This window comes from Hydra vulgaris, chromosome 10, assembly GCF_038396675.1.
Source record: "Hydra vulgaris chromosome 10, alternate assembly HydraT2T_AEP".
Classification (NCBI taxonomy): domain Eukaryota; kingdom Metazoa; phylum Cnidaria; class Hydrozoa; order Anthoathecata; family Hydridae; genus Hydra; species Hydra vulgaris.
The window spans coordinates 10,627,693-10,643,645 of record NC_088929.1 but is presented as its reverse complement, the minus strand read 5'-3'; the positions used below and the strand labels follow the sequence as shown (position 1 = coordinate 10,643,645).

The 15,953-nt window shown below is 30.2% G+C and overlaps 1 protein-coding gene across 1 annotated transcript in view; it reads left to right on the top strand.

Moving 5' to 3' along the window:
* Window positions 1–4,481: 4,481 nt before the first annotated feature.
* Window positions 4,482–15,953, top strand: part of LOC100199849 (max dimerization protein 1) — a 34,634-nt gene continuing 23,162 nt past the window's right edge. Inside the window, exon 1 of the mRNA XM_065807236.1 lies at window positions 4,482–4,743. Within this exon, the coding sequence (XP_065663308.1) occupies window positions 4,689–4,743 (55 nt within the window). The 5' untranslated portion in view covers window positions 4,482–4,688. The remainder of the gene's footprint in view (window positions 4,744–15,953) is intronic.

The following is a 15,953-nucleotide window of genomic DNA, read 5'->3' as shown; positions in this document are numbered from 1 at the left end:
GAAACTTCTAAAGATGTGGTCAAAATCTTTGTATTTTAGCATGTTAAACGGTAGTGATCAATTAGATTACAAGAAGAAATTAACATTAACAAACAAGGAAACGTTACCGGACCAGTCCACAATCGATAAACGATCGAACTGAAGCCAATAAGACTGCTGTTACTAGTAAACTGTATCAATGGAACCAAGTAAAAAGAAAGGCTGAAGCATCATCATTGCAAAATATATCCTTTAATAGACCAAAATGTAATGATTTACCATGTGAAATAAGATCAGCTAAAAGTACTGTAAAAATTATTCCATCAATGCAGAAGAATCCGTAAAAAATTTGGGTCTAGATAAAGTTCAAGAACAACCAAAGGTTATGCCTAAAGCAGCGTATTTTAATTACGTATTGTCTTAGAAAAATACTGACGGTATATTGATATCTGATGAGACAGAAGAAAATCTATGTCCAGAACCTTTAACAAGTCTGTTTGATTGATTAAAGCAATTAATTTAGATGATTCTGTTTTAATAGAGATGTTTTTTAAAATACAAAAAATACAAATTAACTTACACCTCAAGTTCATTTGATTTTTTTATCTGAAATTACTAAACTGTAGAGTTTATCCAGTACATTGAAAATTCGCAGAGCAGGGAGAATTACAGCCTCTAATTTTTATGAAGTTATGCATTTCAAATATATCAACTCAAGTAAGTCATTGCTTAATAAGCTAATGTGTTATACGAAAGCACTTAACACACCTTCCTTAACTTATGGCAAAGAAATGGAATGTAACACTATGAAACCATTATGAAAGAAAAACACAAAAACTTCCAATTGACAACTTCAGACTTTCACATTTTATACAATAAACCATACTTACGAGCTTGACCTATAGTAAGCTGTTCTTGCCATACTTTCAGTTAGAAATAAACTGTCCATTTAATTATCGAAATGGTTTAGTGAATTGGGAAACAGATAAAAATTTCCCTCTTGATTCATTTAAAAACATGAAGAAAAATCATAAATATTATGCACAAGTGCAGGGTTAACTATATGTTCTAAATAAAGAATATTGTGATATTTTTGTTTGGGCTTCAAATCATTATTTATTAGTTCGAGTTACAAGAGACTTAAAGTTTATTGATGAAATGATGCCTTTGCTCCGGAAATTATTTATTGAGTGTTTACCTCCTGAAGTTGTTACATACAAAAATGATTTATGTTTAGACAATAAACAAAAGTATTACTGTATTTATAAAAGACCCTATTTTGAACCAATGATAGCATGTGATAAACCAGGTTGTAAAGTTGAGTGGTTTCATTATTCTTGTGTGAAAATTACACAAGCTCCAGTTGGAGTTTATTTTCATAGCCGTATATTGTTAAAAATATGATTTGGTATTTAATTTTGCCTTTGAAATGATTTTTTTAAAGATTTAGACATTTATTTATTAATTCTTTTATGAAGCTTCAAATATTTTCCTTTTTTTCAATTAAACTTTGTTTTTTGTTTTAAAACTTTTTTTTTGAAAGACCTTAAAGGCTTGGTTTAAGGATATTTTGGTATATGAGTTAAAGTTACTTATGATATTTTATGCTAGTTAACAAAATCGAAGTAATTTTTTTTTATATTGATTATGTCTACAATTAGAGATGTGTCTTTTTTGTGCTAATCTTGTTATTTTTTAAAATATTTTTGAAGATTTCTTTTTTTTTTTTGTGTGGCTAAATTTCAGATTTTGTGTAGTTGCAATTCTTTATTTGACCAGTAAAAGTGTACTAAAGATAACAAAATACACAAAGCTCTGTTGTTAACAAATAATTATTGACTTTGTTTTATTAAAATCTTACTTAATTGCCTTCATTTATTTTTTATTTTAAGTTGCTGGGACTAAAATACAATTTATCTTTATGCGACAATAACATTAGTTTGTGCAAGTTCTCTTGTCTTATAATAAGATGTTATAATTACATAACAAGGTTTGAAAACTACCCTTTTATTCCTGATAGATTTACGCTTACACCAAATACATTCAATAGCCTACTGTAAACTTGCCTAATTTCTTATTGATTATGTTTTGCTGGGAAAAAAAATCACTACAGTTTAACATGGTAAAATACAAAGATTTTGAATTAATTTTTCTCTTAATTGATTTAATTTATTAGCTTTTTATTAAAAATAAGCATTAAAAATATTTAAAAATGCTTGTATATATTTTATTTTTGGAATAATTTTTCAGGATATGGAGTACTAAAAAAATTCATAGAAATGTTAACTGTAGTAAATGATTGTGCTGAGAGAGGAGTAAAACTTATCCAAGGCTTTACACATGTGTACCAAGATGAGGAATTAAAACAATGTTTGATGCTTTCAATTTCAAGTCACAGTTAAAAACTTTCAGTCAATACTAAAGACAAGTTGTCAAAAATTATTTAAAATGTGTTATGTAATTATTAACTTGTTTATGTGATTGTTAAATTGTAAAAAGTTATCTAATTTCATAAATTTATGTAAAGTCATAAATTTATGTTAAGTTAATTTGATAAAAAAATTATTTTTAAAACATGATTTTAAATAAAAATTTTAAAATATTGTAATTTTTATTTATAAATGTGCTAAAAAAAAGCTTTCTTAACCCGCAAATGTGCATAACTATGCACAACATAATAAGAAAACTATCCCTAATTGTATATTTCTTCTACTGTCGATAGCTAGCTAGTAAGTCTAGTATTACGTAAAAGCCGGGTTTTTTTGAAAAACCAGGTCAAAGTTTTAACATAAAAAACTTACAAAAAATCACCTAAAGCTGTCCGACTATTCTCTATTTTGCTGAATTATTGTTTTAATTTATCAAACAAATGGCCCTATTCACTAAAACAAAACAAAAAAACAAAATTAATTAACCCTTTCGCGACTGAGTTAAAAACAACTATATGGCTGCGCGTAAAATAACGATCTAGGTTCATGATCAATTAGAAGAATATAAAATAAAAACTACTAGTCAAAACTTTACAAAAAGACCTTGTTTTTTTTGTCAAAGAATTGGCTTTCAGAAAATTAAAAAATTAAAATTTTTTTTTTATTATCTTAGTAACGTGATCAAAATATATCATGTTGAAATTAACAAAAATATATAATTTCTCTATGTAACCTTAAACAAATAAAAAAGAAATACATAAACATATCGTTTTTGATATTGCATAAATGAGGCATTTATAGCGGTGATCAAACAAAAAAAATCTTCACCACTATCATTGAAAAAAATATCAAGGATCACATTTATGACAGTATATTTTTTATCTAATTTTGTCATTTTTTAAAAATTGATTTTTAAGCGATCTAAAAATGCAATTAACAAACGGTTTGAACCTTAAGAAATTATTCACATTTTAAAGATAAGTTTAAAGTTTTCCCCAATTGCTATAGATAATTTGAAATATTCAAAATTGTTTATAAACCGCCATGCGGGTCACTCGTCATTTAGAAACAAATTTTGTGAACCGCCATACGGGTCACTCGTCACGAAAGGGTTAAGGGCGTTTAACTACTCACAACATGACTTTATGGGCAAATATTTAACCTTTAAGCCCGTTGAGCGGAGTCTAAAATTTGAGCGAATAAATTAATTTTTGTTTTTTATTGATCATAGAGTACACCTACAGCACATGGAAAACAGTGCCTTTTGATTTTCAAAAGTTTGACCCACTCTAATACATTTATATATATATATATTTATATATATATATATATATATATATATATATATATATATATATATATATATATATATATATATATATATATATATATATATATATATATATATATATATATATATGAATTTTAAAAAATTAAAAAAAAACAAACAAATATATTGTTTTATTGTTTAAATAAAAATATGATCAAAGGAGGGACAGCAAAATTTTTTTAATAATAAAATGATATGAAAAAAAACAATAAATTAATAAATATCTCTTTATTAACTTATACTATTTATTGTTTAATTTGTATTATCTGATTCTTACGTTTAGGGGTTTATAATGGCATCAAAACACAGCTGATAACAATAATTGAAGCATTTTTCTCAAAATGTTCACTTCATTTAGTAAGACTTAAAAGTTACCGTTTTTAAAAACTAAACTATTCAATTTTTAATACCCCATTTAAAATGAGAATAAAACTCGTTTTGTTTTAAACTTGTGTAAAATTATTGTTGTATAAAACAGCATTAAATCAGTATTGCAAAGCTGTTTTCTTAAATATACATTTTGTTGTTGTTTAATACAGTCTTTTATATTAAAAATATAATTTGCATTTAACATAAAATGTGTTTTATTGTAAGTATAAACAGTGTGTAAGTCTTATCATTGCAGTTTTGGGCGGAGAAAAGTCGAACTTTAAATTTACGCCACAATTGATAAACAGTTATAAAATAATTATAAAAAAATTAGTCATATCACTTTTTGCTTATCATTTTTTATGACTAATATACTAAATCATAAGAATTTGAACAGTTGAAGTTGATGTGATTATCAATTAATTCATTTTATGACAAAGTATAACTTAACGACAGACTTTATGTCTCGATCACTCCACCACGTGTAGCTTTCGTTTAAGATTCGTTGTTTTGAAGTCATCTGCTCGCAAGAAGGTGTGCGAAGCATTTGAGAAAAAAATACTACTAACTCCCTTGTTTACATGGCGAAAATAAATGTGTTAATACAAGCAGCAAAACTTGTTGAAAGTGACGAAGGTACTTTGCAATTAGTTTTAAAATATTCAAGTGAAAATACTAATTTTTTATTATTATCACATGATACCACATGGCATTTTTAAAACGCACGTGCTTTTTGATCAGCTCATCGTATCATTGAATGCCCTATTTTTGGTTACTTTTTCATTTTTTTGCGATTATAGCATACCTGTTATGATTACCCCTAATATAAGTGACGTACTTTTGAAAATATTGTGCAGTTATCTATACCAGTTAGCTCAGCCATATATGGCAGAATTAACTAGTTAGTCGTAAAATTATGAGCTCTATAGATATATGGGTTGTTAGTTCTGCACAGCTAATATTTTTTGTCTATGTAAAATTTAACAGCTAACAATGAAAGAATATTTTATATGATAAAAAAAGATAAATAAGGAATTAAATTATTTAGTTATTTAATATAAAAAATTATTACAATACTGTTGACATTTTGATATTAATGTATAGCAACCCTCTCACTAAATCCTCTATTTTATTTCTTATAGGATTATTATTAACTACTGACCTTTGATGGAAACCATATATGCAATATTTTGCAAAATTAGCATCTGCTAATGTTGCTTCTCTATATTGTACTTGCCATTTCTTTACCCCTGATTCCATCCTCTACCTCAATAAATCACTTTTATTTGTCCCTAAATGGAATACTATTGCCATTCTTGGGCCGGTTTTTCAAAAAATATTCTTTCTCTTTAAGACAAGGTCTAAAAAAATACATTGTAAATGTATTTTTTAAGACCTTGGACCTGCTCTATCTGCAAAGCATGAGCCATTGTTCTGTCAATGTAAGGTTGCATCTTTTTCTCTTTATTACAAATGCTATTATTGTCACTGCTCAAACCAGCTGTCATATCTATTTCCATCAACCAAAATTCATACTCGCTTATTTTGTCATTGAGCAAAGTTGTATCTCTTTACTGTATCTGTCTCTTCATTCTCTAAAAACTTTTAATTGTCTAGTTTATTTCCTCTAAAAATAGGAGAGTTTTAAACCATTGATGTAATGGTTTAAAACTCTCCTATTTTTATGTTTTTTCCGACTCATACAATCTGTCATTTGTTTCTTGGTTTTTAGCAATATTCTTTTTTTTCTAGTAATTCCCAACTTAATAGTGGTTGATTTTAGCCTTGTTGGGAGGGATTCAGTATTAAAAAAAAGGAAAATTTTTTTTAGAAAAAATTTGAGTTAAAATTATTATTATACATTTTAAATTTAATAATAAACTTTTTATACTTAATTTATTCAATTAATTCAAAAGTTTGTTTTTAATAACTTTTAAAACATTATAAAAATAAGAGGTTTACAACCTTTATGCAGCGGATGTTTCAAGGTGGACATTTGGTTTCTTGTTTTTTCCCTAAGAGTTTTACTAAGGGGACGCCACTAAAACTTTTGCAACTTCTACTTAAACTAACTTTGTTTTGTAAAAAAGATTTAAAATTTTAACAAAGTCAAAAAAACTTTACTTAACACTTTGACTTACTTGATTAACTATTTGAACATTGTCATTGTTTCATCACACACTCACATTATTTGTATACATATTTCTATATGCATTTTGTTGATACTAATTTTTTATTCCATTTTTTCACCTAAATGAAAACTTCTGTTTGTTAAGATTTAACAGCAACAAACTGCAATGATTGTATTTACTCTGTGATTTAACAGAAACAAACCGCATTACTTAAGTGATTGTAGAGGTAGATTAAGATCAATTTATTCAAAAGTTAATAATCAAATTCCCATCTAAAATTAAAAAAAGTTGAATAAAATGAAAAAGTATATCTAATGATGAACAAACAGCTACACAAACAAACAATAGGAGTTTGAATCTCATTAATTTATTAATAAATCTTTTATTTTAGTTGTATTTAAAATCTTTAACCTAAAAGTAGTTTTCTCCTTGCTCAGAACACACAGTTTTTCACTTAAGCCATTTGGAGTTTTCTATTAGCTTTACTGTGCAATTCAAAGCATTCTAAAATAAGATGCAGTTTCTGCTCCTGATATCTAACAATGTCTTAATCCCTTATTTATGCAGTTATGCAAACATAAAATCTTCCTCATGTACATTAATAATTACCTTATGTATTATTTAAGTGACATTTTCCTTTTTGGAAGGCATGTATGAAACTCAAAAGCAAGTAAATTTATATAATAAAAAATAAAATAAAAAATTTCTTAAAAAGTATTAGTTGTAACTTATTAAAAATCACCAAGTACGCGTTAAAGCCAATTCCTAATGCTGCGTCATCAATAACACTACAAAGGTTAGTTAGTTTCTCAAGACCATTTTGTAATCATTAACTTTAAATACATGGTAAACTTGTGACTCAACCTATATCATCAAAGGCCTGAAGATGAGCCCTTTCATGAGACCTTATGTTATTGTTATTATAATTGTTTTTATGAATCCACACTTTATCTGCAATCAATTACAGTCCACATTTAAAATTTCACATTGCGCTCTTGTAAGAGCAATTTTCTCAGAAATATAAACGTCAAACTTTCTAAATATTCACCCTGATATCTTAAACACTCATAATTCTCTATATCCATATTACACTCTCAGCTCTGCTGTGAGTGTAATGTGTAAAAGTGTAAAACAGCATTGCTTTTTTGAGAATGTTTGATTCTTTTAGCTGCTTACATTTCACTTATTCTCACAAAAGCTTCACTATTATATTCTTCACTATTAGATAAAAGTAAGCCAGCCAATACATTCCTTTGGCAATAATTTATACAGCATTAACACTATTCCTAGCATAATATGTAAAACAGATGCTCTATATTTTCTAAAGTTATTATGAAAAGAAACCACAGGAACAATAATTATATAAAAAAACTTACCTAGAATTCTTATGTTTTCATCATTTCTATCCTCACAAAAGTTCTCATTGTGAGCCCTTTTCAGAGATTGTTATGTTTTTTTAGGATTTACAATTAGCTGGTGTGTAAGGCATAGAAGCATGGCTTCTCAGATATTATAACTCAACTAGCAAGATAACCCTGGTGTCCCAGAACATCATAGATAAAATTAAAATCTTTATTTAACAGCCTAATTTTTTTTCCCTTTAATTTTAAATTTGACAATTCAATTCTTTTATAGTAATTAGCATAATGCCCAATAATAAACACAATATTCTCACCACAATCTAAATGCTGATACATATGAAATAAATGAACATCATACACAGATCCAGATGATTTAGAATTTTCAACTTTAAAATGAATTTTCATATACTTTTCATCTTTATCTCCAGCAAAAAGGAGTTATAGCTTTTTGCCAAACATCGGTTTTGAGAGATCAGAGTTGAGATGGTCCTGATTTTGAAAATTGTTAAAAACTTCTGCAATATAAGTTGTCAAATACTTAATCATCAATACAGAGACTAAACAAAGCTCATAAATAGATTACACTGTAGGTTTCACAGTAACATGTTCTTTACTGATATGTATTGTCTGCATTTCTTCTTATTGTCAAATATTAATAGATACAAACAAATAAAATAATATTTATTGACAATTAAATGCTATTTATAAAAGAGGATTTAATAACGTAGTAGATGTTAGTCTAGTTATCCATGAAAATTTTTATGTAAATTTGTTAATTTTTAATTCAAACCTTTTTTCACCGAAACAGTTGTTTCAATAAAATTAGTTAGATATTGGCTTAGGGCGTAACAAATAAGCATACTAAACTTCAAACATAAAGGCAAGTTATGAAATTTTAGTGGACCAAAGAGTTAAATTTTTTATGGGAAAATTGTTTGTTTTTTGATAAACTTGTGATGCCCAATTTTGCATTGCATGAAACATCTGTATTTAAAAAAATTCCATTGAAATCTCTATGTATAAAGTTTTGTTACAACTGATTTTAACTATCAACTTAATAACATTATATCATTAACCTAATTAAAGAATAATTAGAAATTTTAGTATTTCTTGAATTAATTTTGTTAATGTTGTTATTAATTTAAACTAATTTAAACAGAATGACAACTTGATATTTAAAAAACAACCTTTTTTTTACAGAGACATTAAGGCTTGACTTAATGTCTCTGTAAGAGACATTAAGGCTTTACTTCAATTGAAAAAGTCAAAGATTATGTGTTTAACAATTATATATGTTTAAATTTTTTATAAAATTTTTTTAATTGAAATCAAGTAAATAACTAACAGTTTCCTTTTCCTTTAACTAACAGTAAGGTGAGATAAATAAGACATATTACCTAACTAGTAAAAGCAAATCTAATGAACACAAATAAAGAGTCCAAGGGAAAAAACAGCACATATTATTTGTTTGTATATCTTTTGTTTGAAAAATACAAGTTTTATCAATCAATATTTGAGGTGCAGTCAATATGGACTATGCTCTTTTTTCTATTGCAAAATGCTTTGCAACAGAAAAAACATTGTAAAATCTCGATTTTTCATTCATATTTAATAAGAATACCATAATAAGAATAATATTGTGCGTTTTTTTTTTAATGCCAAGAGTTTGGTTCAAGTTCACAGTAGACAATGCAGAAGCTGACAAGTCTTTTTGAAATATTAAACATTAGCCGTCTGTAAATTGGGTCAATATTGGTCAATAGTTTTAAATTTAGCATTAACTAATTACAGCTAAACTAAGTTTGAATCCTCGTTTAATAAATTTATAGTTTTGGGTTTTTCTCAGAATTATGTAATGATAAAATTCTAAATAATCTAAAAGGTAAGATATAGAAATCAAAAATCCAATGCACCTTGCCAAAAGTACCATATCCATAATTTTTTATTTTTGTTTACCGTGTCACATTGACAAAAAAAACCTTCTCACTTAGCACTTACCTAAAAAAAAAGTCATGAATTTTAGGCATAAAGAACCAGGTATTATAGTGAGCTACTGTAGTTGGCCCTCTGACCTTTTATTTTTTTATCATTTTGAACATATAATTAGCTACATTTGAAATAAGTACAACTAGCATGAAGTAATTTCAAAACACTATAAAATAAACAAAAAAACAATATATTTTTTTCAAACAAGAGAACTTTTCAGTTAGATTTACAAAACTTTATATTTATATAAAATCATCCTGGTCAACTTTGTTGTCATCAAATAATAGTGAATTGAAAAAATCAGGTTTGTAAATTGTTTAAGTACCTAAAGATCTTTAAATTTATCTATTGATATACATAGTCTCTTAGTGTACAATTTTAAAGAGTTTTCTAATAATGAGAGTTTTCTTTTACTTTCTACATTTCTACCAATAAATGTGTTTAAATATGCTATTCCAAGAGTCTCTATAAGATGTATTTCCAGGAGAGTTTACAGAAAAAAGCACTTCTCGAAGAGGTCTTATAGCTAAAGGATACCTAGCTTTGTAGTGAGGATTTTTTTTTTTAACATCTTTGCTTCCAATAAGGCTGCAAGCAACCACTAATTAAAGTTGGAAGTTACTGTAAAAGAAAAGATAAAAATAGTAGAGCAAGATAATTGATGGACGACTTAAAGGATTGCAAATTATATGAATCAGGAAAACAAGATGAAGGAAGCAAATTTCAAAGAGCCGATGTTCGAGGAAAAAAACTAGACGAATAAGCGTTTTTGGAGCACTTAGGAACAGTCACAGAAAAAGGATGAGACTTAATTGATTGACAAGTAGCACAAGAATAAATTTTAGTAGATGGCACAAGAGACGCTAACTCTTTAGAGCAGTGCCCATTATAATATTTGTAGAAAAGAGAAAGAGAAGCAACATTATGATAATGTGATTATGGTTGGAGGCTGGCTGCAAGAACAGGTCCAACTATGTTTACAATGTGTTTTTGCACCTTGTCTAAAAGAGAAAGGACATCATTAGAAGATCCTCCCCAGATATGGCAACAGTATTCCATACAAGGCCGGGTTTGAGATTTATAAAGATAGAGAATAGAATTCGAAGTAAGAAAGTGACAAGCTTGATAAAGAGATGCAACCTTAGCAGATGCTAACTTTGCAACTGATTTGATATATGGTTTCCAAGAAAGACTGGAAGTGAGAGTTAATCCTAGAAGATAAAGAGTAGATGACTCATCGAGTACATCACCGTTCATAAATATAGGAAGATCTAACTTATTGCGATAACGATTGGCTGAAAAAAATTGAGTTTTATCTGTATTGAAGTTCACCAGCCACTGTGAGCCCCATGCTGTAGTAGAAGTGAGATCCTTTTCAAGCTCAAATGCTCCCTCCAAGCAATCAGAGAGTGTTGGTTTCTTATCACGCCAAGAATAAATGGTAGTATCATCAGCAAACAATGCCACCTTAGATGTGAGAGTATCTGGAAGATCGTTAATGTAAATTAAAAAAAGTATAAGGCCAAGGATAGAACCTTGAGGAACTCCTGAAGCTACAGAATAAGAAGAAGAGTGCTGTCCATCGAGGACAAATTTTATACTACGATTGGAAAGGAAGGATTCAATAATCTTAAAGATATTGCCAGATACATCATAAGAAGAAAGCTTATGGAGAAGACCAGCATGCCAAACTTTATTGAAAGCTTTTGAAATGTCAAGAGTGATGGCCTTAACCTCTAATGCACAATAAAACCTATCGGGTATTACTGTTAGCAAATCAGCTGTAGAACGAGAAGATCGAAATCCATATTGATGATCAGAAAGTAAGTTATTAGATTCAAGATAAGAGATTAAGTTTTTGTTAATTAAAGATTCAAAAACCTTGCTGATGATAGGAAGAAGACTAATGGGAGGGTAGTTAGACGAATCAGATCGCCCTCTAGAATTTTTGAAGATAGGGATAACAGATGCCGCTTTCCGGCAGGCTGGAAGACTCTGATAAGCACTTGTTGAATAGTTTTGAGAGTATAGACGACAGCTCCGGAGAACACTTCTGCAAGACAATAACAGGTATGTTGTCCAGACCACAAGCTGTAGAAGAGTCTAGGCAGGAAATCACTTTAGATACAGATGCTGGAGTGATATGAATGTCAAGCAATGGATCAACCTGCTTGTTGGCTATATCAGGTAGAACGCAACTAGTGGAATCAAGAGATGATATTGATGAGAAGTTTTTAGCAATCAGTTCAGCTTTGTCTTCAGGTGAGGTGACAAAGTCTGAACCATACAAGTTTAAACCATTAAAGATTCTCCAGAATTCGCGAGAGCCTAATTTTTGAGATGAGATACGAGATTTTATGACCTGAGAATAGCGGGCTTTAGCGTTAGACAAAACCTTTTTACAGTAGTTTCCAGTAGTAATAAACAGACGTCTGTTTTCTGGAGAATTGTTTTGCTGATAGATATGGAAGTAACAGTTTCGATTGGCAATCACAGCAGCACAAGGTGAGGGAAACCATGGAGGAGAGTGAGGCTTGACCTGGAATCATCAAGAGGGAACAAAAGATTCTATGCCAGCCTGAATCCAGGAAGTTATGTAAGAAGCACATTTGTCAATAGGAAGACGAAAGATTTCTACCCAAGCTATCACAAAGAAAATCATGGAAAGAGTCCCAGTCAGCTTTAAGGTAATTGTAAGAGGTACGATAATAGGGGGATTCAGGTGATGAAGAAGAATGAGATAATAGTTTTAGAGAGATCAAACTGTGATCAGAAGCACTTATGGGTGAATGTGGAGAAACTGAGCACTGACTAGGATCAGAAACAAGTCTAATAGAGAAGGTAAATGATTCGGGTTGTCTGGGAAGCGATTTGGAAAGTTGACTATTTGAGTTAGGGATTAGGAAAGGCAAAAGTTGTGGGCTTTAATGCCTGCAGAATCACTGACACTAGAGCCAAACCATTCAGAGTGGTGAGCATTAAAGTCACTGACAACAACTATATTAGCTGATGGATAAAGAGAGAGGGCTTGATCAATATGATCAGAATTACATCAAAAAGAGTGCAGTCTTGAGATGAAGGAGAGCGATATAGAATAAAGAGAAAGGCGATAGAGTGAAGTGGTGCTAAACAAAAGCACATGAAAGAATAGTCTGTGGATTTAAACCTAGTTTCACGACAAATGGGTGAATTCTTACGAATGTAAATGCTCATGCCGAGCATGTGGCTATTGGATTCTTTACGAATTAAAGGAAGATAACCATCAACACTAAGATCGCAAGATGAGACAGCTGAACTCAAATTAGTCTCACAAAGAGCAAGTAGGTCTGGTGAACTTTGCAAGAGATAAGACTCAACAGAAGAAAAGTTACTTCGAAGTCCACGATTATTAGTGAATGATAGGTTTAGAGAACTTGGTGATGATGATGGTTTTTTTGTGTTTTATAGTTTTTGGTACTTTATTCATTTTTAAATTTGTTGAAGAACTTGACATAAAGCATAGATAGTACTCAGAACACCATTTAATAGCCCAAGCAATTGCCTCATTACTATTAATAAACCCTAAGCCTTAACAAAGGGCTCTAAATGTGGCCTCCGCAATGCACACCAAAAGTACAAACAGGGACACCATCCATGCGCATTATGGCACTGTTAATACTTTGATATTTTTCAGCTGTTGATGGAATCAGCCTCTCTGAGAGCTACCACAGAGTTCGGGAAACCTGACTACCAGCTGGCCTCAGAACCATAAAACTGAGTTTTAGAGCTGTGACCTCATTAGGAGATAATAGAATGAGTTGCCTAGTCATAAAAACAGAGACATAAACAAAACCGATGCATTGAGTCAAGAAGATGCAGCATTCAACATTCTAAACTGGAAACAATGTATTAAAAATACATCTGTGCTAGCCTAATAGATGAAGAAGGGGTTATTTAAGAAATAAGTCATATTTTTGAACATGGCCTGCTTAGGTTCAAGTTCATGGAAAGAAATTGTTTTTTTACGAGCATTTTTAAATTTTTTTACTCAATCAGAAGGTATATTGACTTGATATGTGCAGTTAATTAGACCCATTAGGGCATGGCAAATTGATGAACATGCAAATGTTTGTTAAAAAAAATACAGTGCAACGAATGTCATGTGTCTTTACATTTTCTTATGCAAATGTCGGTGTTCACTTAAAAGTTTTTAAAACGAACTCATTATGTCATGAAGTTCCAAATAATTATGCGATTAATAGTTTTTTTTATTTATTATAAAAAGTACGTATTTATAATAAAAAAACAATTAGTTACTAAAATTAAAACGCATTATAAAGACTTTTAAAGAAATTATTCTAAAACATGAATACTTGCTTCAATAACTTTAAAGTAAAATAACTAAGTACGCCATTGAAGAAAGTAATAATGTTTTAGCATGGTTTTTGCTTGCGTTAGCAAAAGCATGCAAAGTTTTACTTAAAATGAATGTATTTGCAATTACTTCAAAAAAAGCTAAATGAATAAAAGTTTTTCATGCATGCAGGGACAGATACAGTTAAAGAATGAGGCTTTGATGAATGACAAGTCAAGCGAAAATGAGTTTTGATTGATGGAACTAGAGATAAAAGCTCCTTTAAACAATGGCCATGATAGTATTTGTAGAAAACAAAAAGAGATGCAACTTTACGACGATGGAAATAAGGCTCAAGCTTAGCGGATAGATCAGGTCCAACTACATTTACAATGCGTTTTTGGACCTTGTCTAGAAGAGAAAGAGCGTCATTAGAAAGCCAGCCCAAATATGACAAGAGTATTCCATACAGGGACGAATAAGAGATATGATGTAGCGAATGGAATCAGAAGAGAAAATGGCGAACACAATAAAGAGAAGCAACTTAACAGATGCTAATGGATCAAAAACCGTATTGATTGACTGGCAGTAAGTTATTTTATTCAAGATGGGGTGTGAGAAATTTGTTTATCAAAGGCGTAAAGACCTTGCTTATAACAGAAAAAAGACTGATTGGGCAATAATTGGAGGGATCCGAATATTCACCAAAGTTTTTGAAAATTGGAACTACGGATGCCGTTTTCCAGCAGGCAAGAAAACAAGATTCAGTCAAGCACTTATTAAATAGTTTAGAGAAAAATTTTGTTGAACTGTGACAGGAAAGTTGTCTGGACCACATGCCTTAAAAGGGTTTAATCAAGATATGATTTGAAAGTCTAACAATGGGTTAACCTGTTTAATTAGAATGGAAGGAAGAGAACGGCCATAAGATTCAAAGGTCGAATTAGAAGAGAAGTTCTATGCAAATAGTTCAGCCTTATCCTTGGGAGTAGTATTAAGATCAGTCCCATGAATGAGAGATGGAATGTTAGACCTTCCTTTGTTAACAACGCTGTTGAAGATTTTCTAAAAGTCTCTAGAGCCTAACTTCTAAGATAAGATATGAGATTTAGTGAACTGAGATTAATGGAGCTTAGCATCTGACAGCACCCGTTTATATTGATTTCTTGCAATAATAATTAGTAGTTTGTTCTTAAGAGAGTTGTTCTTTTGAAAAAGATGAAAAAAATGATTATGATTAGATATAGCAGCTGCACAAGAGGGTGAAAACCATGAAGTAGAATGAGGCTTGATTTGGAACCAACGAGAAGGAATAAAAGAATCCATTCCTGCCTGAATCCAGGCAGGAATGACATCAGTAAAGACATCAGCGCAAGAACTGTCAAGAAAATCACAATAAGAGTCCCAATCAGTAGTAGTAAATAGTGCGATGATAGGGTGATTTCGAAAATGAAGTACGAGATAAAAGATTTAAAGAGATCATTGCATGGTCAGAACCAAAAGGAGAAACTAAACACAAGCTAGGATCAGAGACCAGACATAAATCAAGGAGTCAAGGTAAATGATTAGGGTTGTCAGGATAACAAGTCACAAAGTTAACTATCTGAGTAAGAGATTGAGAAATGCATAAGTTATAGGCCTTAGTGCCAGCAGGGTCAGTGGCGTTAAAGCCAAGCCATTTAGTGTGATGAGCATTTAAGTCGCCAATAACAACAATATTGCAAAGGGGTAAAGAGAGAGAGCATGGTCAATTTTATCGGAAATTATATCTAAAAGAGTACAGTCTTGGGAAGAAGGAGAATGAATAAAGAACAAAGAGAAAGGTGATAGAGTGAAGAGGTGCTAAGCGGAAGCAAATAAAGGAATGGTCAAAGGATTCGAACCTGATTTCATGACAAATAAGTGAATTGATGCGTATGTATACTCCTTAGCCAAGCATTTGACTATTGGAGTCTTTGTCAATTAAAGGATAGTACCCATCATTGAGATCAGAAGAAGGAATAGCAGAGTTTAGATTATTCTCACTAAGAACAA